At 41.1% G+C, this 23,566-nt stretch overlaps 1 protein-coding gene across 2 annotated transcripts; it reads right to left on the bottom strand.

Annotated features, from left to right (window-relative positions):
• Positions 1-629: 629 nt before the first annotated feature.
• On the bottom strand, positions 630-22,857 carry LOC113150020 (E3 ubiquitin-protein ligase TRIM36-like). Of its 2 annotated transcripts, none has more exons than XM_026342387.1 (13): positions 22,601-22,857; positions 19,189-19,423; positions 12,597-12,943; positions 11,955-12,101; positions 10,594-10,689; positions 9,543-9,680; positions 9,246-9,361; positions 7,947-8,068; positions 4,636-4,753; positions 4,352-4,557; positions 2,684-2,867; positions 2,167-2,280; positions 630-1,449 (listed from the first exon to the last, which is right to left on the bottom strand). In XM_026342387.1, the coding sequence occupies exons 1-13, from the start codon at positions 22,661-22,663 to the stop codon at positions 1,080-1,082; spliced, it is 2,256 nt and encodes a 751-aa protein (XP_026198172.1). In that variant the 5' UTR covers positions 22,664-22,857; the 3' UTR covers positions 630-1,079. The 2 variants fall into 2 exon arrangements, with proteins under 2 accessions (XP_026198172.1, XP_026198173.1); XM_026342388.1 differs by lacking the exon at positions 22,601-22,857 and adding an exon at positions 20,280-20,468.
• Between the last annotated feature and the right edge of the window lie 709 nt (positions 22,858-23,566).

Below are 23,566 nucleotides of genomic sequence, written 5' to 3'. Positions count from 1 at the left end.
TTTTTTATTATGTTTTTTTGTAAGGTTGCGAGGCCACAGAGCGGTGTGTTGCACATAAGTAAGCACCAGAACCAACAGGCTTTGGCTATTAGTGACATTGCATCTGTCAAAGTGATGTTGACTACAAGCACACAGTGTTCTCGACCTGTTAGGCTTTTATTTCAATATGATGTTAAAAGTCACATTCAGTGCTGTGTAACAGATGCAAGAGTGCAAACAGTGAGAGGCTTTTAAATCCAACTAACTACTCCAGGATCTGTGATGTCAGTGAAAGTGAACGCCTTTGAGAGTGACAGTGTAGGTAGTGATCAAAATGTGATATTCTTTTTAATCAGGTGCAAGGCTTCGTCATATTGTGCAAAAATAGCTCAACATAATTGTGGCAAAGATGGAAAGTAGTGTTTTCTGTGATACAGTCAACGGTAAATACGTTATAATAAATTCCATTAAATGGTAAAACTTCCTAACAGTGTTTGAAACCAAACTACACCTATAGTAAAAACCCACATACAGTATTTATGCCTAGTATTTGTGTAATGCTTGTGCAAGCCAATATGTGCTTGTTAGAGCAAACCAAGTGATCCATTCCTTTAAAAAAAAAAATTAAAAATTAAAAAAGAAGGAAAAAGGAAAGGCACAAAGGCGCTATCTTCAAAGTAGCTACAAGGCTTTCTCAGGTCCACTAAGGTTACATCTAAACTTCTGATGCTACATTTAGACAAAATTACAGAAAAAAGCCCACGAAACAAAGACCACCTAATAATTAATACACTGAAAATTATAAATAACCTGGCCAAAAACAAAAGAAAGAGTATGCTTAAGCTTGGAGGCGTTTCCTGTTAAAATAAAGATTTGAAGATTTAACAACTTAACGTAATTGACAATTAAAACCAAAGACAAATAATTAGGAGACTTTGGTATGAAGACAAACCTTTCACATGTATACCAATTTCTCAAAGTCTCTCATTGTGTGGACACTGATATTAGTCTTAACTTAATGTGTGGATCATACATTATACATGCTCTTCTTAGAACATGCCAAAAGCTAAACAGATTCAGGTCCCAATGCATGAAGCCACTCAGAAGGTCAGTCTCTTAGCAGTGATGAACTCTTCCAGTTGAACCTTGCCGCTGCCCATGAGGCCAAAGGCTGGATACATCGTTCCCGAACAGTCCACCTGCCTCTCGTAAAGGCACCTCATAGTGTCGGCGTCATAAAAATACACGCGGCATGCATCATAATCCAGGCATACTCCCAGACGCTGGGGCATGGGAAGCACGCGATTCCCGGGATCTCCAGATGATGCGTTTGCTGTGGAGACAGAGGAGGAGGGAGATGCCTTGGGGATGAACAGTTTGCCCATGCCCATAGTGAGGAGCGTGAAGGGCTGAGAGAGTTCATAGCATGTGTCCTCGCTGCCACTGTCATGTCCACTGTCGTGGTCGTACCTGGAGGAAGAAAGGGAGGAGGGGTGAACAGATGTCAGCCAGAGCATGTGTAAAAGTAAGTTTTGTACAAAACTGTACATTAAGTCAACAACTAAAGAGAGCTTTCATTATTTTATCATTTATTTATTGATTATTTCTTCTAATAATGTTGTTTATTATACAAAAAGTAGGTCCATCACAATTTCCTAAAACCTCAATGTGACGTCTTTAACTCTTATTTTTCTACAGTTGGTTTGAAACTGAATTTGTTGCCAATAATTATCAAGATTGTTACAGACTGATTTGAGAAGTATATTACTGTTTACTGAACCAGTCATCTCAAATAAGAACTTAGGTTGTTCTTGAATTCATGAATAATCCTAAATATTAGACTGCAACTAATGAATGGCTGAATACAGCCTTGTGTTGTGTGTATTATGTTAAAAAAAAACAAAAAAAAAACACAGAATTTCAACTGTATTTGCATTTGCTCGTGTTCTTTACATGATTTTACATGAGGTGACCCAGGGAGAAAGGCAGGCTTTGTCTGTGAGTAAGCTCTTTACAGGTTTACACTGGTTCTTACATAACAGGATTAGCTAGGACTCAAAACCTTTATCATTGTACTGCAATTGTGTCTGTATGTTGCAGTTTGTATTAAAACTGAAACCGTTTCTCCACTTGTCGATTGTAAATGAGAACTGTGTGTTTTACACCTAGAGATGTGTTTGCACTTACCTCGGGCTGCTGGTACCTCTGGGATTGTGAAACCATTCAAGCAGCTTTGAGTCAGAAGCCACTCCAACTTTAACCATGTAGGAGTACGGTTCCACCTTGAAGGCCCAATAGAATCTGCAAAACAAACAGTAAATCCATATTTGCAGGACTCAATGATCCCGACCCAACTCTTTGTCCACTGGTCCCCGTTTTCTGATGCGTCCTGTGACATTGCTGGTCCTCACAGTGATTAATCACATTCACTACTTTCTGACTGGAAGCTGATAAAGATGGTTCAGAAATCACCATGTCATTCTCCTGGGCTGAAAAATAAAAAGTTCTACCTCTGCTCAAACCCTTAAATATTTAATATCCAGACAGCATGAAATATTGATTGTCTAATGAGCAGAATACCAGACAGCTTCCAAATTGTGTCATTTTTGCTTAGATTTAATTCAATTTAAGGGTTCATGCGTCTTTTTCTTTAAAGATAATTGCAGGCTGAGGCTAATATGTTGTTATCAAGCCTTTGACATACCTTCCCTGAGAGATGCCTGTGTCCCCAATTATGTAGTCTAGTCCAATGTAGCTGCCCGTCTGCACACGTTCTGCTGCTAGGAGAAAAGCCATGCCTGCTACACTTTCCACAGTGTCCCGGCGCTTGTTCAGAATGAGTCGCTCCGTACTGAATCCACATTTGTCACTGAACAGGAAACCAAAAGCTGTGCAAGACGTGTTAAGACAAGACAAATGGGTAGGAAATGGAAATGTGGGCAAGATGAGAGACATGGATGGGAAGGGGACAATAGAAGGAGAAGAGAAGAAAAAGTATAAGATAAGGTTTGAAAATGAGAACCGGTTTGTTTGGTGTGCACACACACACACCGTGCAAGTTTAGCAGAAAACTAAATGGCCAACACACGAGGGCGCTATAACACAATATTAGCACGCTTACTTGCCATCATCACCATACAATTAAGAACAGCAGCCTAACGAGGCTGTACACTGGTTGCTTACACGCAGCTGCTATTTCCATTCATCAGTTCAAAATGCTGCCATTTCATGTGCGGTTATGTAGAAGGAACACACTAATAAAATGTAGGCTAGATTATAAACACAAGACCTCACATCAAATGCAGTACGGCATTAGAAATGTAAGAAAAAGCTTGGTGAGTAAAGATAAAAAAATAATCTTTAAGCTGCAAAAGAACTCGTGACATTTATCTAGAACTGATTCTATGAGCGATTTAAGACATAAGAAAATTTGAGCAAAGATAACTGATGCAGCATCACATTTCACATTGAAGACAAATATTAATATCACAACATGTTTTACAATATATAAATGTTGACTTGGCAACATAAAAGCTCTGATTACCATACAAACAGCAGCGTTTATGCACGCCTCCACAATCCCCTGACTCTTACACTTTCTGCCTGTATAATAAGTGAAAACGATCCAAATCAAGGGGTTGATTCGAAGCAGAATATAAATCAGTCCTACAGTTCCTGTAAGAATATGATCTGGATTCAGGTTGAACAGATGGTTGGGATAATGATCATTTTTTATTAATTCCACCTTGCATCTGTCAGGCAAGCTCAAAATGCGAGTAACACATGCAACAGCAGGTTTCTTTTATAAACTGCCGTGCTGTACAACACCCTCCACCCCCCACAGACACAAAAGCTAAATTGGTTTCAGCCATATGAAACACAAAAGCCATTACCATGGTGACAAACTAAAAACGCCGCTGCGCTTCATTACCTCACATGACAAGAGAGAATTCAGACTTTAAAACAGTGAAGCATCTGTCATCTGATAATCACCCTAAAAAAAGAAAAAATAAATAAAATGGAGTCCAGTGCTTAACACTCCAGTGAGGACTCTGCAAGTGAAGGGGACAGAGAAGCTTAGCTGGTGCCGAGGCCAAAAGAGGCCCAGTTACAGGGGCTGGGTTTTCGAGAGTCGGGAGCTTAATCTAGTGCATAATTAATATTGTGTTAATTCATTAATGTACTTGGCACCAACAACAATAACACTGCTTGTATTGATTGAAATAAAAAACATTACTGCAGTCATCAGGTTTATGAGAACATTGGTTCCCTCCCTCTTCCAAGAACTCAGCAACCGCATTTCCACAGGGGGGAAAAATATGCAAACCAAAAATAAATAAATAAACTTGAGAGTCACACCTCTCAGACTTACCGGGTGCAGGTGGTGTGTGGAAGGTGACCTCTGGGCTGTAGGGGCTGAACATGGAGTTCCTGCAGCTTCGAACTCTGAACGAGTACAGGCTGTCAGGGTCCAGATCGAACACCACAGCGCTGGGACCATACACCTTGTCTGTAGCCTGCCAGACCCCACTGTCCTCACCATCCTCCTGGGACGGGGACCGACTCGGGCCCCCAAGTCTGGAGAAAAGACGATTACAGTCATACAACTTGTATTTAGATCTTCTTGCTGGTATTTCTTTGTATGTTTGCACCCACCTGCGGTACTCAAGCACATGATGATCTGTAGGGAGGTGATCTTCTGACAGTCTCCACCAGATTGAAGCCTCATTATAGACTCTGCTGTTGGAAAGGTCAATCAGAGGAGGATCCGGAACTGAACACAAGCAAGAAAGGGAACGAGGAAGAAAACCAAAACAAACAATTAGTAAAATGGAAACCGAGAAATGGCGAGAGTGAACATATCCCAATAACTTGAGCTTAAGCATATTAAGCTGTGCAAGTGCTGCAAAGATTGGATTGGTCAGGATTGGGGCTATCCACTTGGGACAATGAACAAGAGTGTTTTGAATAATGGCGCCTGTTAAGAGGTTTTTTTATACAGACATGCTGCCAGGAAATGCACTTTCTAAAGCACCTCCACCACCAACCCTCTCCTTCCTCCATCCCTACAGTGGTTATCTTTTTACTTTCTCACTTACAGTTCTCAAGCTCATTTCTCCAGAAAGGGAATTGCATTACTGTAACCATGTAGGTCAGTGTCTTCCTCTCTAGGATCAAGGCACATTTCTTCCCACTTCTATCGCTAACCCTGTGAGAATACGCCTTTCATCTGTGATATTTTCCCCTCTCTCAATTCCTCATCCTTCACACTTTTGTCCATCTTTTGACTGCTCCAGTAGGACTGCTCACTGCTCACAATCGCTCCCTTTTTCCAAAGAGTGTCACCACTGCTGCTGAGCTTTCTGATCCCCCAAAGTCAACTGGCTAATCCTCAGCCTGTAAAGTCTTTCTCCCAGGCACAGCTCTCCTTCATGGGCTTGTGTCCTCTCCCAGCCTTGGGCACTTTCATTAACAATTATAACAACAAAGGTACACCTACACCTCTCCTCATGTTAGATGAGCAATAAGCAAGAAAAGTACTGTAATAATTTAGTACTTCAGAATAAATCCCATGCACGCCTTTGTGGAGACTAACCACTAATCCACTACACTGACAAAAACAATTTCATGTTTTCAACAGATGGAACAACAGGCTAGAACAAAAAGGGGCAGTCAGCCATCCAGCACAGCAGGTAGCAGCACAGTAAAAGACAGCACTATTGATCAGATACAGACAGGTAGCACCAAAGCCAAGTCATACAGCAGGGTGCAGCCCAGTTTCTCTTGTGCCCATTATCATTCCACTGCTCCTTCTGCGAATATGAAAGAACATTTAAATCCACTTAAGAGTGTTTATCAAGTTTAAACTTTAACTTAAAGTGGGAATAGTTGAGAACAGCTTTTCACTCACGCAGTGGAATAATAAAAACATCTTTACACTAAAAAGTTTTTCAAAACAAGTAAGAACTAAATTCGTTTTTGGTTGACTTAATGGATATAAACACAACCATGTACTATTTAAGGGCTTACAGGTACTATCCAGAGACTCTATAGTGGTTCTTCACTGTTGAAGACAAATTAAATTACTGCAGTATAGAAATGCAGCTTCTTTTCTCTCTTTGAGCTCACACTAAGAGCATCATTAACTCTCGCAGGCCACTTAAATGAAAGACACACATCATAATGACAACCCAAAGCTGCTGCATGCAGCACTTTCCCCAAAACAGAGGAAGCAGTAAATCATGTAGGGTGCATCTTTATATGGAAAACCAATTTTCTCTAAGGGGATCAATATTCTCTATAGTAGTTAGAGAAGCAATCTCATTACTGGAAGCTTTCTAGTCTAATCCCTACACAGGCAGGATTAAATCTGTGCGGGATGAGTGAAAAGAAGAGTTTACCTCCCCCACCCTGGAAGACTACCTTTGTTGTTGCTTTAAACCAGACCCTTAAAAAAATTTCCAAAGAAGCACAATGAGAAATATTCAGTTATTTTAGGAACAAAAAATAAACCTGGAGAAAAAAAAAAAAAAAAAAGACTGACAGATTGTTTATCTAAAAACAAAACAGGAAAATAGATATCATCTTTAAAAACATAATAAAATAAAATCCCGATGGGATATTATGTAAAGATATGTCTGCATTAGCTCTTCTTGAACTGTAAATTATTCAGTTCAAATTCATTCTGTAAAACTATTCATTACACCTTTGTAAGAGTCCAATGTCCTTGAACAGTTTCTTGAAGTGGTTCCTTTATCAAAGTAACTCCACTGTAATTTATTTCAGGCGTCGAGACAGAGCTTACTGTAGCCTCCGACATGAATCTCATGGCACTGATTTTGAACAAACAGGGTTACTGTCCTGTTTTGCAATAAAAGCCCACAGCCACCATCTCATGTCACTCCTAGCTTTGTCGGCCATCTGTATTCTCTAAAACAGCTGTCAGACGTTAGGTTTCATCCACTTGAGGGATAATGACACTGTGCCAAGGCAAACCAGCCTAGTCTGCAATGTCAGCAACATTTATTTCCTTAATAATTTCATGTTGTTGATGCTTAAGTCAGACGCCACTCAAAGCTTAAGCCTTTTCTTTGAATCGATGCTGATCAGCTTGTCATTTACAGATGAGCTGCTCTCAGGACCCCCAACCCCAAAACACTCGTCAACTGTCACTGACTAACCACGACTGAAAGACCTGTCACAACACTGTCACTATCTGCAACAAGGACATTCGATACTGCTCTCCCTCCCAGACACACAATGTTGTCAGGTTAGATACGATCGAGCCATACTTAAGGAATCTGAAGCAGGCCACAGCTGAATGTCACTAACCATCACTGCATTTCTAAAGACGACTCAATTATGGGCAAATTTTGACCTCCGTTTGTGGCAACCTCATTATTTCAACCTTTCATTATGTGTTAAGCCTTATTGGATCAATTTCTTCTTGAAATAAACTGATTTAATTTCTTTTGTAATTTAAAAACAACCATCATCATCTGTCCTGGGAAACTTCTACCTGAGTAGTCTTTCACAGACCAAGCCTTTGGAGATCAGCAGACCAGAACAAAACTTCAGAGCAGTATAATCCTCTAGAAGCGCATCCAGTGTTCAACCTGTTTATCTAATTGAGCTGCCCACAAATGACCTCTGACCTTTTAGCACAGAACAGGTCCAGAGTGCAGCATGTCACGGAAAAGCAGCAACAAACCACTTCCTTTGGCCATGCTAGATTTTAGTCCACAGGACACATGAACAAAGACGGTCTTTATCCATGATAATGAATAGAAACAAATGTCCCCATATTTTCCTGACATGAAATGGTAACTTTTTCCAGTCTCAGCACTAATTTTAAGTACTGAAAATAAGTGTCAGAATAAATATTACATTAAATTATATTATGGAGCAAAATAGGAATAAAAGTGAGCATGCCATTTGAGAAAAATAAAAATAAAAATGGATTGTACCTCCACCAAAGCACATCTCTTTGATGAGAGTTTCTTCCCTGGATGTGTCCAGCACAAACTCATCAAAGCACGGGTCAGCTGCAGGGTGGAAGGTCCGAAGAGACTCTGTGGCCTTCTGAATCCTGAAAAACATACAAGATATCATTTGATGAATTCCATCGCTGCAGGCTCATTTTGATGAGCAGAGATTACTCCTTTACGTTCATTAAATACAGTATTGAGGCCATAAAAAGGAATCACTATTCATTCACATGTTTCATCTGCTTTACTTTTGGTATGTCAACACATTGTATCTATATTTATGTTTCCTTCTATAATTGAAAATTTAAATTTAAAACCAAATCCTTGTCAACAGGGGGAAAAGTGAACAGGATGCAGTATCATGATCTTGAGAGTGAAAAGGCTCCCAGATTATCCAAAGCTGCTAATAGAGATCAATTAGTCAGCTTAGAGAGCAAAATGGTGACTGGACCGTTGACCGTTAAGTCTTCCTTTAACTGTCCTTGAGTTTGGTAACCTCTGTGCACGTGGCCTTGTGTGTTGTGACACACTCCAGTCACCGAAACACATAATCAGACTGATGGTCTCAAGATAAACAGACCACACTGTGCCGATGAAATCTAACAAGGAGGTGTTGCTAACGATGAACTTTATGTGGACACGTCAAAATGAGTCATAACAGGAATCAATGTGTGACCGTTTAGCTTGTTTAATAATTAAGTTTATCTTCTGCAAACTGTAACTTCTTTTCATCTGGTAATGACTAAGAAATAAGCTGCTTATTTTTATTTATATATTTTTTTTATTTGTACATTTACAGTATTTAAGTGGTAAAACCTGTGAACTATAATTTCTACTGACTTCCTCTTACCGAGTTACACTGAAGCGCTGCTTAAGTGCAATGTTGGAAAACTCATCCATAAAAACATGGTGACTGTACGGTAACTATTTACAAGCATTTCATCTCAGAATTCTCTCCTGACAAGTGCTTTTTGAGTTTTCTAGCATCATTTTAACATACAAGATAAAGCTACGCCTGTCATTTAAACACACTATCCCTTTTTCATCTCTAAACTTAAACAGTTCATTCATCTTTCATCATTCATCTCATTAATGCAATGCTTACAATGTGGCTCCTCTACATACCGGTCTCACTATTTTGAGGACCTTATTTAACAGTCTATAACTAAACATTGTTCTCAAAGTCCCTGAAGAACCTCGCCAACATACTATTACATTATCGAACAACATATTGAGTTCAAAAACATAAATCACTGCGTCTGCATCTTTCAGCTCTACCTGACATGCAGTTGCTTTGCAGTCTGTACGAAGCAGGACTGGTCCGTCTCTTTCAGCACCTCTTGAGCGTAGCCCACTAGACCACTGTTCTCCAGCATGCCTTGGTACTCCTCCACCTGGGAAACAAACATTTGGGCAATTTGAAACCCTCCCAACAGCATTCTCAGAAAATAATGGTGTTTAACTCCCTGTTCAGACAGATCTAGGAAATTAAAATCAACCTCGCATCTCAATAGCCAATGTGATTAGTGAAGATTCGTGTATGTAGAAATTAAATTTAGTTCTAGTATTTTATACCTGCGTCTTGAGTTGGTCCAGGCGCCGGTTACGAGACTGTTCGATGGACCTCAGCATCTCCGATTTCCTCTCCTGCAGGGTCTCAAACAAACGCTCAAAGTGCTCGTTGGCTCGTCGCTCTGCTAGTTGGCCATTTTCCTAATGAGTCAACCACACCACATCATCATTACAATTAGTAACTATGTGAGGATTCCCCAAGACTGTTGAGAAAACTGTGACAGTACAGGTCTCATTTCATCATCAACTCATCTCCAATCATCTAACATTAAAACAGTTTATTCACAGTTGCTTGAGTAAAATAAGCACTAAGTGTTACTGTAAACTCCCATTTCTAGGCGACCGTCAAACAAGCTGTCACACAATCACAATTAGATTATAAAAAGGGAACAACTAATGGAAAGAAAAGTGCATATTAAAAATAACAGCAGTTTCCATTTGTCACACAGACACTACTCCTATACTGAAAGTGTAAGGAAATTTGAACACCACCCATTTTGGAAAGCATCAAAGAAAAAAGGGGAACATGCTCCTACTGTAGGCCGAAACCCAGACATGCAAAGCCCGCGTTTCCCTGTTTGTGTGGTTTGCATACTGTTTGTTTAGGGACCTTCCTTGTTCATACACAGGCAATATGCAATTGTTCCTCAACTTAACAGACTGGTTTTGATAAAGCTATACAAATATTTGTATTCAATAAGAAGGTACAGCTAACTAAGCTTAACTGTATTTTCCTCACAGGGAGATGAGAGATGTTAACAGATACAAGAATTCCCCTTTGAAGTCAAGTTTAGGAAAAGAAAGTGAAACTAAAAATACAAAAATCTAAATCCGATATTTAAAAAAAAAAAAAAAAAAAAAAAAAAAAAAAAAAAAAAAGGGCCTGAAGTAACCCCCTTTTACAGGATTAATGGGTTAAATGCGGGAAGATAAGAGAACAACAAACTGATGAGGATAATTATTTATGGAAAAATAAGATAAAAGACAATATCAGAGACAATATCAAGTACGTTTTGGGTGTTTGCGTTGCAGCAGCATGAGTCAGCTCTCTCACCTCAGTCTGACTGATGAGCAGCTCAAGCTCAGTAATCTGAGTCCTGACCCGGTCCTCTTTACTGATGAGGTAATGGATACTCTTGGCCAGTTTCTCCTGATGAGAGGAAGGAAAATAAATAAATAAAGAATCAGCAGCCTTTAAAGCGAATTACATGAGGTCTCAAACTCTAAAACACATGGACACAACTAAGCTGTGGATATATTGAAAATGTCATTTAAACAACTCCCATTGTCCCAGTAAGTATCAAAAAGGTATTAGCTCTGATGTGATGTGCAGAGTTTCCTGTACAACACAGTCTGAGAGGCTGTTTCAGTACGTGTCAGGTATAAAACAACATCCACTGCAGTATCACAATAATATGACCGTGCATTACTGTTCCAAGGAACCGTAACCCAAATTACATTCTGGCTGACAAAGGTTTCCGGACATCGGATACGCCTTTCAACTGTTTGAAGATACAATGCTAACAAAAATCATAGGGAACAAATGGTCTCATTAAATATTTAGCACCACAGTTCTTGTGCTAATGCAGACCGGAAGATTGAATTTCACACAGATTCTGTCTCGTCTTGCTGAGTCACCCAGCCCTGTGTTAACTATGATGGAGTGTTCAGAGCAACAAGATTAAATTACTTTTCCATATATTTTGCTTAGAACCCAAATCTGTTTAGATATTGTGTTGTTACAGCAACCAGAAAGTCCTTCAATACAATCTCCTGACGTATGCACATAAGCAAAACCAAACACAGACTGAAATTCATTCTACTCAGTGGCAAAAATCTGATGACCACACACGACGCCAATTAGTTTTACCCAGTAGCCAAGCCTGGGTGTCAGTTTCCAAACAAAGAGAGGTTGATGTCAATGGCCCGGTACATGTCAGCACAGGTACAGGTCGGGCATTAACAATACAACAGGAGATGAGAGATTCAGGGACCAGTCAGTAGGCGGTAAAGCACAACAAAACTAGTTAAAGATCTTTTGTTGTATAGTTTAGATATGATCCAATACTGCTCACTAATAAATGGAAAGATATTACTCAGGTTATTAAAGGCACTGATCTGAGAATCTCTTTTGAAGGAATCCTTATTTGAACTAATATATTTTAAATGTCTGTCAGTGTATGATGGCAAAGACTTGTATATTGTACCATTTAAAACTGTGGACAATATAATAAATAATATCAATAAATCCATGGTTCACAGCTGCTTTGCTTAACCATGATCACTTTAAGCACATAAAATAACTTCTGCATTGTATTCAAGCTCCGTTTAATCCTTGTTACTATATGCCCATTCAGAATTAGTCATCAGATAACACATAACCGGACAAAGACGTAACGGGAATCCCACTGGTACCTTGAGGATCTTGTACGCACTGCTCATGGAGGTGACTTTGTGGTTGGCGTGGGACCCTCCCAGTTTGCAGAGGTGACACACAGGTCGTCTGCAGACCTCACAGTACATGTTCACCTTCTCCATTTCATGCTCCGGACACATAAGCACCTGGGATATTTAAGAGAATAACTGGTTAAAACTGAATTAATAAATGCACTGGTATATTAAACTGCAGTAGTGTGTGGCAGAGATTACTGCGTGCTGCTTTTAAACTGCAGTGATCAACACACTAAAGAGGAACAAGATGACAGCTACTTTCAAAGTATCTAGATAGCTCTCTGTAGCCCATTTCCTGATGAGTCTTAAAATAGAAGTTCAAATAGCACATTTTACTGGCAAGATCCCCATCAGAGGTAGTGAGAGACGAAACTGCAGTTTGATCAACAGACTGCAAGTGAAAGACAATATATTGACAGGTACAGCAAAACACAGATAGCGACAGATTGCCAGTATTCACGTTTGATTCATTTAAAAAGACAGAGAAAGGCCAAATCTATACATTACATGTGGTTTATCTTTGACTCATGTGACTCAAGTTATCACCAGTAAATGTTCATAGTCCAAGTGTGTGTCTTTGAGTCTTTAGGAAATGAGGATACTTGCCTTTGGCCTAAAGTTTGTTGTGGGACCAACATATTCATGCTGAGCTTTGGGTGTGCCCCAGGGATGGTGCAGCTTGAAGCACTCGTTGCAGTAGCTGGCCTTGCAGTCCATACAGCTCTTAGTAGCCTCCTGCTGCTGTGGAGGCTTACAGATGTTACACATGATCGCGATGGCTGCTCGGGCCGCCTGGCGGTAGCGCTCGACGATGCTTTCCAGAGTGAAGTTGCGGAACAACATACTGATGCCACGCTCGCCGAGGTCTATGTCATGTTGGCAGCCCGGGCATGGGATAGTGGTGACCCGGGGAGTCACAGACCCCCTGCGCCACCCCGGGGATGAGATAGAGCCTGGAGGGGAGGAGAGGAGGTCAAGTGAGAACAGATCATGTGTAATCCATAGCCTTGGGTCACCCAGTTTACCGTCTTGCCTGAGGCTCTATTTTGACGTGAACAATGTTCTTTGACTTCAAATTACACTGAAGTAATAGTTTCCAAGAGAATCAAATGGGGCTTTGATAAATGTGAACCCCCACTTGTGTTCAACAGATTCTGGGCTGAGTTTCACAAAAGCAGAATTACATCATTAGCACCGAGTGGCCAAGTATGATTTTGAAGCAAAAAATGTCTTTGATGGGCCGTGTGGACAGACCAAGTTATTCACAAATAGGGCCTCAGCATGTCTCCCTTCCTGCTTTTCTTCCACAGTGACAACTGCTCAGTAGACATGTGGATATATGGAGCAAAACACCAACACAGGCAATGTATCGAGAAGTCGTCACAAAGGGAAACAAGTCCAGGAAGAGAGACAATGCAAGAATCCTGGGACAGGCTGAGGGGTGATGGTAGAGGATAGTCATGGGAAGGATAGCATCCTTGGCGCTTATGGAGAATCCATTTTACACTGCAAGTCAATCAGAGTTTACCACAGGACTATTTAAGTGCTTACAATGACCTGGACAAGTGAAATAACGTCCGAGAAAATAAAAATGACAAACCATGACATTAACATCAAGCAATGTAACTGAATTACATGGCGTGAAGCACAACTTAAAAGTTTGAAATACAAAAATTTCCAGCAACTGAACATTAAACACCACATGTCCAGTTCAAAGCACACTTATTTTCACAGAACAAAACTCTTCTTAAAGCAAAACTGCTTTGAAGAGTTTCCCACAATATGCTTGTTACTAATGCGGGAACATTGTAACAAGGCGGCAACACAGTAATGTGAAGGTGGAAACACAAGGTCACATCACAGACGCAAGCTGGGTCTGTAAAACATGGTTACCACACACGTAAAGCCAGCAAACTGAAGTCAACACACATAAAAAAATAAATGAATAATTAAAAAAATATTGCGTCACGTTTGTGGGGAACAGGGGAAGCGAGGAGTGCTGGATTTATCTCAGTTTGCAAGCCAGTTTTTCCACCACTCCGTTTCTGAGGACCTGGAAATTAAATCAAACACTCCTCAGGTAAGCGAAATACAGGGAAACCATTTCAGAACAGCACTTCGGAAAAGAAAAGGTGCAGCTGAGGGAAAAGCAGTGACAGAGCAGAAAACATACAGTATGCGGTGTGTAGCCATGTGCATGCTGTGTGAAGGAGTGATGTGAGCCGATCTGAAGAGCGACAGTGCGGGGACAGTTTTCTACGCCTGACAAACTAACTATGAGCTTAGTTTTTCCTCCCACAGGTTTACTGCTCTTCCTACTTGAATTCATATCACACGGGGTGCGACAGTCTAATTAAAAAGTCTAATGACTTGTTAAGACGAGGGAGGTCACTGGATGAAAGTCTGGCAGAAAGTCTGCATTTTTAAAAAAATCAATTAGTGAAGCAGACGGCCCGTTACTAACGGGGAGCGTGTGTACGCATGTGCGGCGCAGTGACTCAGTTTCTCTGGTCAGGCCTGAGCAAATGAGCAGCAGACAGGAGAGGCCTGCAGCAAAGGGTGTGTGTGTGTGTGTGTGTGTGTGTGTGTGTGCGCGCAGGTGTTTGTGTATCTGCAGAAGGAGGCAAAGTCAAAGGCAGAAACTGATGAGTCACTGCAAAGCAAGTCAGCGTTTTATGTTTTACTCTGCACAATTCTTATGTCCAACAGAGTCAATTACACAGAGGGAATCTTGTCTAGTATTCATAGACCTCTTAGTTTTTCCATTCCTAATACAAATATAAATCTGTGATCCGACATTTGATCTCACATTTTACTATCCAACCAAACATTTGGATTGACACTGTGACCCAAAGAGGGATTTATATGAATATAAAATAATACTTGGGAATACTAACAAATTAGCAAATTTAAAGTATAATTCAAATATAAATCCAATGTGAGTCCATCTATTGGGAAAGAAATCTTTATATATTGCAAATCTAAATTTGCTGCTACATTTACTTAGACATCCAATGAGCTAATAACTTCATAAATTGGCTTTACAATAATAACAAGAGAGTTAGAGACTTGACTCATCATGCCCAAAATGATTAATAAGTATTAAACGGGTATCTGTTATTAGAAACCTTTGGTCAGACACCAGTTATTGTGAGGTAAGCATTTATAGTTCTCTAAAGGCAAGCCCAAACATAATGCAAGTTTCCTCCAGTATGTGTGGGTTTGGCTCAGTAACAACAGCTCTCCATGTCAGCGTTACAAATTTAATGCAATGCTTAGCTACAGAGACACCAGGGGTTTAGGAACACACACACATTCCTGTCCTACTTCAACTCCTAGGAAACATCCTCGACCGTTTCTCACCAGTTTCATTCTAACAAGTCACAGTTGTTTGGACTTTACTTACAAAATCAAGTTTGAAAAAAGAAATACAGAAGATATTCATCTCTTCTTACTTCATCCAGGCATCTTTAAAGGCTTTGAGAGAAAAATCGAATCATTTTATGCTCTGTGGACATTTAAGGGACATTCTTCTTGACGTCAGTCTCCTGAAAAGTGTATTTTTTACTTAACCAGTGTTGTGAGTTTGTATGATTGTGCTGTCGAGGCTAATGTGGACTTAGCAGAGAAAAAGGTAGAACCAAACTAGGGTTTCACAGGAGGTCTAGTAACACTGTACTCACTACTATAGCTACTCAAAACACGGAGCCCGCGTCTACCTCGATTTCCAAACGACCTTCGAACTGTGGCTGCAAGCAATGAACAGAGAAGTGAGGTGAGACCAACAAGAAAAATGAAACAATTAATAACGTGAAGTGACATGTGAGACCATTTTTGTAGACATCATGACACTGGAGGAACAAAGCACACTTAAAATTAAACTGCACAAAACTTGTAATTAAAAAATAAATAAATGCAGTAATGCAGTTCAGAGTGAAATACAAAACAAAGTGCTTAAACAAAATGTACACAGTATATAAAGTTATTGAAACACAATTAACTCTTGATCGGTGCACTTAACACATAATGTATATTTGAGCACAAATACACTCACGCCTGTATGGCAGATAAGAAGGGAGCCCCAGAACACCATTAGCTTATCTCAAGTAGCATTAAAGCAGGGGTTCACAATTGTTCCTCTACAAGGAAATTGTCAGGTGCCTATATGAACACTGAAACAAGTTCGACTTGCTGCAAATAGCAGCCTTTAAAGGAACCCTCCAAACGGTGTTGCATATGTAACTGGGGGCTAATCCGCAGTCGCCCCTCTGTGCAAAAATGTATTAGTTTCTCTGAAGACAAAATGCTTCCAAACTTGTGAAATGATCCATCATGCTGTGTCCCCGTCCTAATCGAGATAACAGACCTGATTTAGGAGACTATTATGTATGTGTCCGAAATCATTCCCCATTTACTGTTTAATCCACTATATAAAAGGTGTTCATTATTTTGTAGTGGTGTTTTAATGATGTTCATTCAAAGATCAAATATAACAATGAAGTGCACGACATGCACGCCTCTTCTGCCAACGGTCCCACACTGCACAACTTTCAGAAATGTATATATTATATAATTATATTAGCGATGACACAATGTAATGAGTAGCAACTGTCTGAAATCTCAATTTACTTCTCACTACACTTCTTCATCTACATTACATAGGGAGTAGTGAATCAGTCTTTATGCCAAGCTAAGCAACTTTTAGCTGTAGCGTAGCCAAAAATGCACGAGTGGTCACCCATCAACTGTTTTTAATCAAATTAATATTTCCCTCAACATGCCAAACGGTTCTTTCAAGAGCGTATGGCAACAGAGTGCACTTCTCAAGAGTTAGCCGTTGAACATAAATGCATCATGCTCTCTTTTAACGACAGTGACGTAAAGTAGGATGAATTTAATAAATAATGCTAATGAGGTTTTAGTAACTGCCTTCCTCTGCACAAGCACAGAAAGGTTTGTCCAAGCTGTGCATCGATAAATATAGCTGTTAGTCTTTTCTTTCTCTCCCTTCACTCTAATCCCTCAGTCATTCCTTACAGGCAGGTTGTATCACCATGACTCCCGGTGATCTGATCTCCCACTGCTAGAGGCAGAATCGCTGTGTTGTTGGAGGTAGTGTCCTCATAACAACCTCCAAGGTCTCAAATCTAAATATTATAAACACGCTGAGAATTTGTGTTTGGAAACATGCTGATTAAATGCACTTAACACTGTAACAAATAATCCCCAAGGGAATGCCAGTTATAAAAGACCCATTGGTAGTTTATGTAGAGTGGACCGAGTTTCTTTATGGACAGACAAACTATTAAAATAGTGCATTTAACTAATTTAAGCGACTTAAAACACAGTGCACCAATTTACATTTAGACTGGGTTTCAGCAAGGTGTGAAGTTTGTTTATGCAACAGCAGGATTGGATTATTTCCTGCATCAACAGATGAAGTTCGGCCAGTAAAGAATGAACTCATTCAGGTTGCAGGGTGGGTGGAGGGGGGTCTGAATGAGAGAGGCAGTGTTTGAGGACCCGGCCTCAGTGTGCTGGAGCCACATCTGAATAGCTCCCAAAAAGCTGTTCACCTCACTGTACTCTGAGGATCTTTTCAGCTCGGATCCTCTGGTTTATATTCGCAGTGTTGCTCTGAGGCAGTTTGTCCTGCACCAAACGCCACAGTTTCATCCTGTATGAGGTTCTGAATAGACATGTAAACCATCTATCTGTACTTTGCATTAACAACAGCAGATGTTTGTCTGTGCAGTATACTTTTTTTAGTTAATGTACAAGAAAAATAAATATGTAAATTTGCCATTAAATAATAGGTAGTACATCCAAATATTTCATCCAATACTTGTACTGTTGTAAATTGAATACTAGACATACAGCATTTCTTTCTGAAGTGTTCCCGTATATCTTTCACCACCATCTTGGCCAAGATCGACACTTCTATTTGCTTTATGTTGAGTATACTTTACTTTACTTTACTTCTCCCAACATACTCAAACAATATGTGTGCAGTATGGATGTAGCACTGAATAAGCACAGGAATTGATCTGCATTATCAAACCAAAGACACATTTAAAGTAAAGTAAAGAAAAGCACACGTAAGTATAAATGAGACACCATCGTTATGGAAAATGGCCCAGACCTGTGGCAGCCTTATGTTCCACAGCGTTGTTCAAGCCTTAGACACTGACCTGCTCAAGCTCGCTGCAACAGTGCCATGTGTCTAGCACGAACCTAAAAATGTTGTAACAACTCATTTAACTCATTTCCCTTCCTTCAGCCCGGCCTGGTTTTTAAGAGCTAAAAGACATATGTACGTGCGCCTGTACATCCAATTAAAGAAATTGATAGCTACTCTTCTCTCTGTTCCTAAAATATTTTCAAATTGATGCACGAGCCCTTGCACGCTTGAAGGCGGTGTTTGATGCCCATGGGCTAACAAAAGGCAGACAGTGAAAAACGATTAAGGGCTTGAGTGAGCTCGTCAACATTTCTTTTCTCCTGGTAGACAAAACTACGGCTCGTCAAGTTCCCCTGCGGTCTCTCTGATGAAAAGCAGACAGGATTAAAAGAGAAGCAGTGATGACTGGTGATATTATGGCTAAGTGCTAAAATGATCATTTCTTATGTTTGTTCTGGTTTATCTGGGACAAGAGAGGGAGGAGGGGCACTGGTCTGAAACCCAGATATCGTACAATAAAGCTTGGCCCAGATTTTTGTCTTGCTCACAGCAAGTTTCTATTAATCCTATTCACTCTCAATCTTAAATTTGCATTGGTTAAAAATTTGCTTATTGGTTCATGAAATCCTCTTCACAATGGCACTACTGCCCTTTTTAGATGCCTTTCAGTTTCTATTTGTAGTGACATTTCATTATTTGGGAAATATTTTAAGTCCTTTGTCTTTTTCTATAGAGGTCAAACCATTGAAACCTGTTGAAACTGAAAAGTGACGTTAAGGGAATCGAGGGGGAAGACTAACAGGGACATCTCCACACTTCTATTGCAAATGGTCTGAAATGTATTTGATACTTTCATTTTAAGCTCATTAGCTTCCATCAGCTCACATACAGTAATCTACTGGCCGACACACTGTTGTTTAGCTCCTTTAACCCTGGAGCAACATGAGATCCAATTTCCTGCGCCAACCTATACACAACAAAATAAAACATTTTCTTGGTCCTTACCCTGACACCCACCTGATCTCACAAGCCTGTCTAGCCTCTCCATGGACGGGGAGGGCACCCTGGACCTGGGGCTGCCCGGCATCGAGCACTCGGAGCCGGCATCGAAAGAGTCCTCATGGTTCAGCATCAGCAGCTCTCTGACACACTTGTGGCAGATGCTGTGCTGGCAGGGCAGGATGAGCGGGTGGGTGAAGAGCTCCTTACAGATCGGGCAGATCAGCTCCCTCTCGATGTTCTTGATCGGAACCTGGAGATGGAGACGTGACGATTGAAATCTTCCACACAGAAACTAGTGCTTTCACGTTTGGGTCTTTGCACGAGACACACCACACGTCATCCACACATACATAAAGAAGACACAAAAACCAGCAAGTTAAAGACAAACAGCGTGACAACTCAGTCTGAAAGGAGAAAAGCATGCAGCTGCCTTTGACTGTCACATCAGCCTAGCCACCATTAGGATATGTCTGTGGAGATAATTAGATTAAACAGCTCTACTCATACAACTAGAAATGTGTAAAGCCTGCACCTGAAGCTGTGTCAGTGAGGGGAACATGACTGTCCTTCCAGTGTGAAGGCCAGATTCATTCATCATCTTATGGATCCAGTCCACAGCAGTGTGTTTAGCTCCTCTGATAACGCAACATTACATAAGAGCGGATTAAACCCGGCTAAATATAGACGAACAGTGAAATCACACGACTCCGACGGCTCACGTTTAAAAGATCAGATGTTTCTACCTCATCCACCGGGAGTGTGATCAGCTCATTTCCTTCAGCTGGTGGGAGTAAAACCCCCCCAACACCACCAACACCACCTCCACCACCTCCACCCCCGGTGAAGATGATCCTCCCTGCGCTCGTGCAAAACTTCACTAAACCCGCACGTGTTAAAGGACAATAGAGGAAGTTAAAGGAGAGGAGACAACAAGGCGGCTGGTCAGAGGCAGAAGTGACGGAGAAAAAGCTCCACGGCGGCTCCAACTCCACACTCACAGCAGGGGGGGGGGCAGCTCTCCGACAAAGACCGGTCTCCACACGGACCGGGTTTTGGTTTTTTTTTTGTTTTGTTTTTTTTAAATCATCTTCCCGACTCTCACTTACCCCATTAATGCTGCTGCGCCGCTTCTCCACCGACATGACGAGGCCCCAAGAAAACACACACCAACAACAGAGGTAATAACAAATATGTACATATAAATAAAAACAACTAATCCGACGTTTGGTGTTCCGGCTAAAAACAACTTCTCGCGGCGGAGCAGGAGATGCCGACGCGGAGCGACGAGAGCATTTAAATAGAGAGATGACGCTGCTCTGTGGTGAATCAGCAGCCAATGTACTGCTGCAGTGAGGGGGGGGAGGGGGGGAGGAGGGAGAGGGGGAGGGGGGGAGCCTCATCTCCATAGTAACCACTGCTGCCTTCAAGGGCCCCACGTAAACTTATTTAAGTCTGGGGCCATGGGGGGTCAGTCTGCACTGGTTTGCATGCAGCATACTGTTCTGTATCTAATACGTTCCTGTTAGACACAAAAAAAAAAAGATGATATAAGATATTATATTGTGCTTTTGTGCACTGACACTAAATGAATTGCAATAAAATGCAGCACGTATGCAGCGCGTGTCTAATAATGCACCAAAAGTGAAAGTACACGCAATGTGCAGCATAGACAACTGTGCAGCACTTTACATGTGCTTTACTGTTGCAGCACGCAATGCAAATACCTTTGCAGCTCCCACAAGTATGAGTGCAACAGAGGTTCAATCAACGTCTACATTTCTATATAATATGCACTTTGTGCCACAGTTTTTCAACATGAAATGGTCTCTTTGAATATTCTCTGGGTGTCTGTGGGGACCTACACACCCCGTGAGAGACAAAACTCAGGGGAGGGAAGAGGAGCTTGTCTTCTATCAGCTAACACATCCAAATGTTTCCATAGAATTCTCCAGTATTTTCAAAGGTTTGATCTACTTTCATTCTCAGAGTAAATGGTTACTTACAATGTCAGCGTTTTCAGCATAAAGAAGAATTTGATGTCATGTTTATGTTGTTTGGTGCATTTCCACAGACTAGATTCACTGAACGTTTCTCCATGTTTCTGTCTCACACAGCTTGTGACAGTCAGTTTCGCACTACATGTGATCTTAATTTTGCTCATTCTCTCTAGTCAATGTGACACTACACAGTTAAGAGTAAACCTTGTTGCCCATAAAGCAAGACGGGCCTAATTAAAATTGGAAATATCACTGAATTCAGTAATCATAGCCAGCCAGTGAGTCAATCGCGTGCCCAGTGTGCTCTTTTTTCCATTACACACAAAACACACGCAGCTTGTGCATGCATGGATGAATCTATGCCATGTTGTGTGAGCAGGAGAGACACACTCCAGCACATTCTGCCAGTCGGAAATGGGCGAAAAACATGTAGACCCCCTCGTTATACTGACACATACACACCTCAGTAACCCGGTGCACCATCTCCCTACCCAGCTGCAGCCAACTGTCCCACATAACCAATTGACAGGAGCCTGTGATCTGCCTGCAGCACAATCTAACTACCAAGACACTCAGGGACTGAAGCCACTAATTCAACCCTTCATGTTCACGTTTTTATCTAAGAATAGAATAGAAGACCCAGCTCGACTTCAGATTAAGGCAGATTAAGAAGATTAAGTCAATACTTTTTACAGGAATAGAATAAGAAAGAATAGTAGTGAATGTGTGGGTGTATCCATACAGTTAATAGTAATATTATAATATACTAATCTAAATAGAAGTGGTTTGGCAAAGAATAGAATAGAATAGAATAGAATAGAATAGAATAGAATCAGTGGATCTATGCAGACTGTTAATGTTATACTTAAGATAACGTTACAATGTTAGAATGGACAGGTTTAGATAGTAGTATAATACTGCTGTGATAATGAATAAAGAATAATATTAATACAGTCAGAGTTGTTGAATAAATTCAGTGACATCAGTAGAAACAATGGAATAGAAAAGAACAGAGTACAATAGAAGATATAGCTGCTTGACTTGTCTGTTCATAGACTATTTAATTCAATGAACTGAAGAAGGTTTATTAGGCTACTGGTCAGTGTTGGATTATATCATAATATAAATGGTTAATAGAATGAAAATAAAATAAATAGATTCGTTTAAATATGGTCAGTATATCAGAGGCATTCACCTGACACGTGAATAGGTGTGATTTCAACTATTGATGGATAATAACAGCATATTACAGCATCAGAATAGTGGAGCTGGTAACAGAATACAATAGAATACAATAGAATAGAATAGGCAGTGGTCTAAGCCTGCCAGCCTCCCTCTCCACCCACTGACAGCTACTGATCCTGCAGGAGCATGTAGACAGACACACCGCTTCTGTCACAGGGACCATAAATCATCCGGCTCAGACTCACCTCTCCCCGCTCGATTCGCTCCACGATGCTGACGAACTCCGTCATGTCCTCAGAGTCCGACATGGCTGCAGATGATGGTGCTGGTTGTACAGTATCGAGACCGGTCAAAATAGTAAAATAGATATGTATTTATAAAAACAAACAAGCAGGCAAACCGCAGGATCAAAGGCTTCCCAGCTTCACTCAGGAGGAGAGGTAACATCCAGAGGGAAAGGCCGCTCCTCTGTGCACATCCCCAGCTCCATCCTCTCTCCTCCCTCCCTCTCTGTGTGTCAGTAAAATCCACGGTACATGCGCCAGCCGCAAGAAGTCTATCTGAATTTACTTTTCTTCGTCTTGCACAGAAAACCCCGCCCTCGCCCCCCCACCCCTTTCAGTACTGTACCATCTCCCTCCTCCTCTTCCACATCATCCCTCAGCGGCGATATCTCGACTCACAAGGCTCTTTGTTTCCCCCCTGATCTGTCACCCATCAATCCACAGTGGATACCTTCTTTTATCCATCAGTCAGCAGAAATAGTCCCAATAATCTAAATCTAAAAGATGTAAGGGGCGGGGTGGGGGTGGAGGGGGGGGTCTTAAATCTGTCGGTGCTGCGTTCAGTCGAGCGCCTTTACGCACGGCTGGCAGCGCGCTCATGTGTTGCTTTATGATTTCTGCTCATTGAGACCCAAACATCAGACTCAGTGCGGCTTGTTTTTTTGTTGTCGGGAGGCTTTTGGGAGGAGCCCACCTGTTTTCTGGAAACAGGAGCCTCCTCCTGAGTGTGGCCGACTGAAATAGAGACCTGCTTCACGCATGAGCAGGAATGTGAGGCGACAGTGTGAGGCCGGATTAAGTTCGTGTTTTTTAATTTTTTTCTGGCAATGCCACTTGTTCCGCGTCACCAGATGGCCTCATGGCTTCATGCAGAGACATATTCCACCCCATTGAGCATGTGGTGGGGACGAACGGGCAGACTGCCCC

This window comes from Anabas testudineus, chromosome 9 (genome assembly GCF_900324465.2).
Source record: "Anabas testudineus chromosome 9, fAnaTes1.2, whole genome shotgun sequence".
NCBI lineage: Eukaryota > Metazoa > Chordata > Actinopteri > Anabantiformes > Anabantidae > Anabas > Anabas testudineus.
This window is presented reverse-complemented; position numbering and strand designations above follow the sequence as displayed.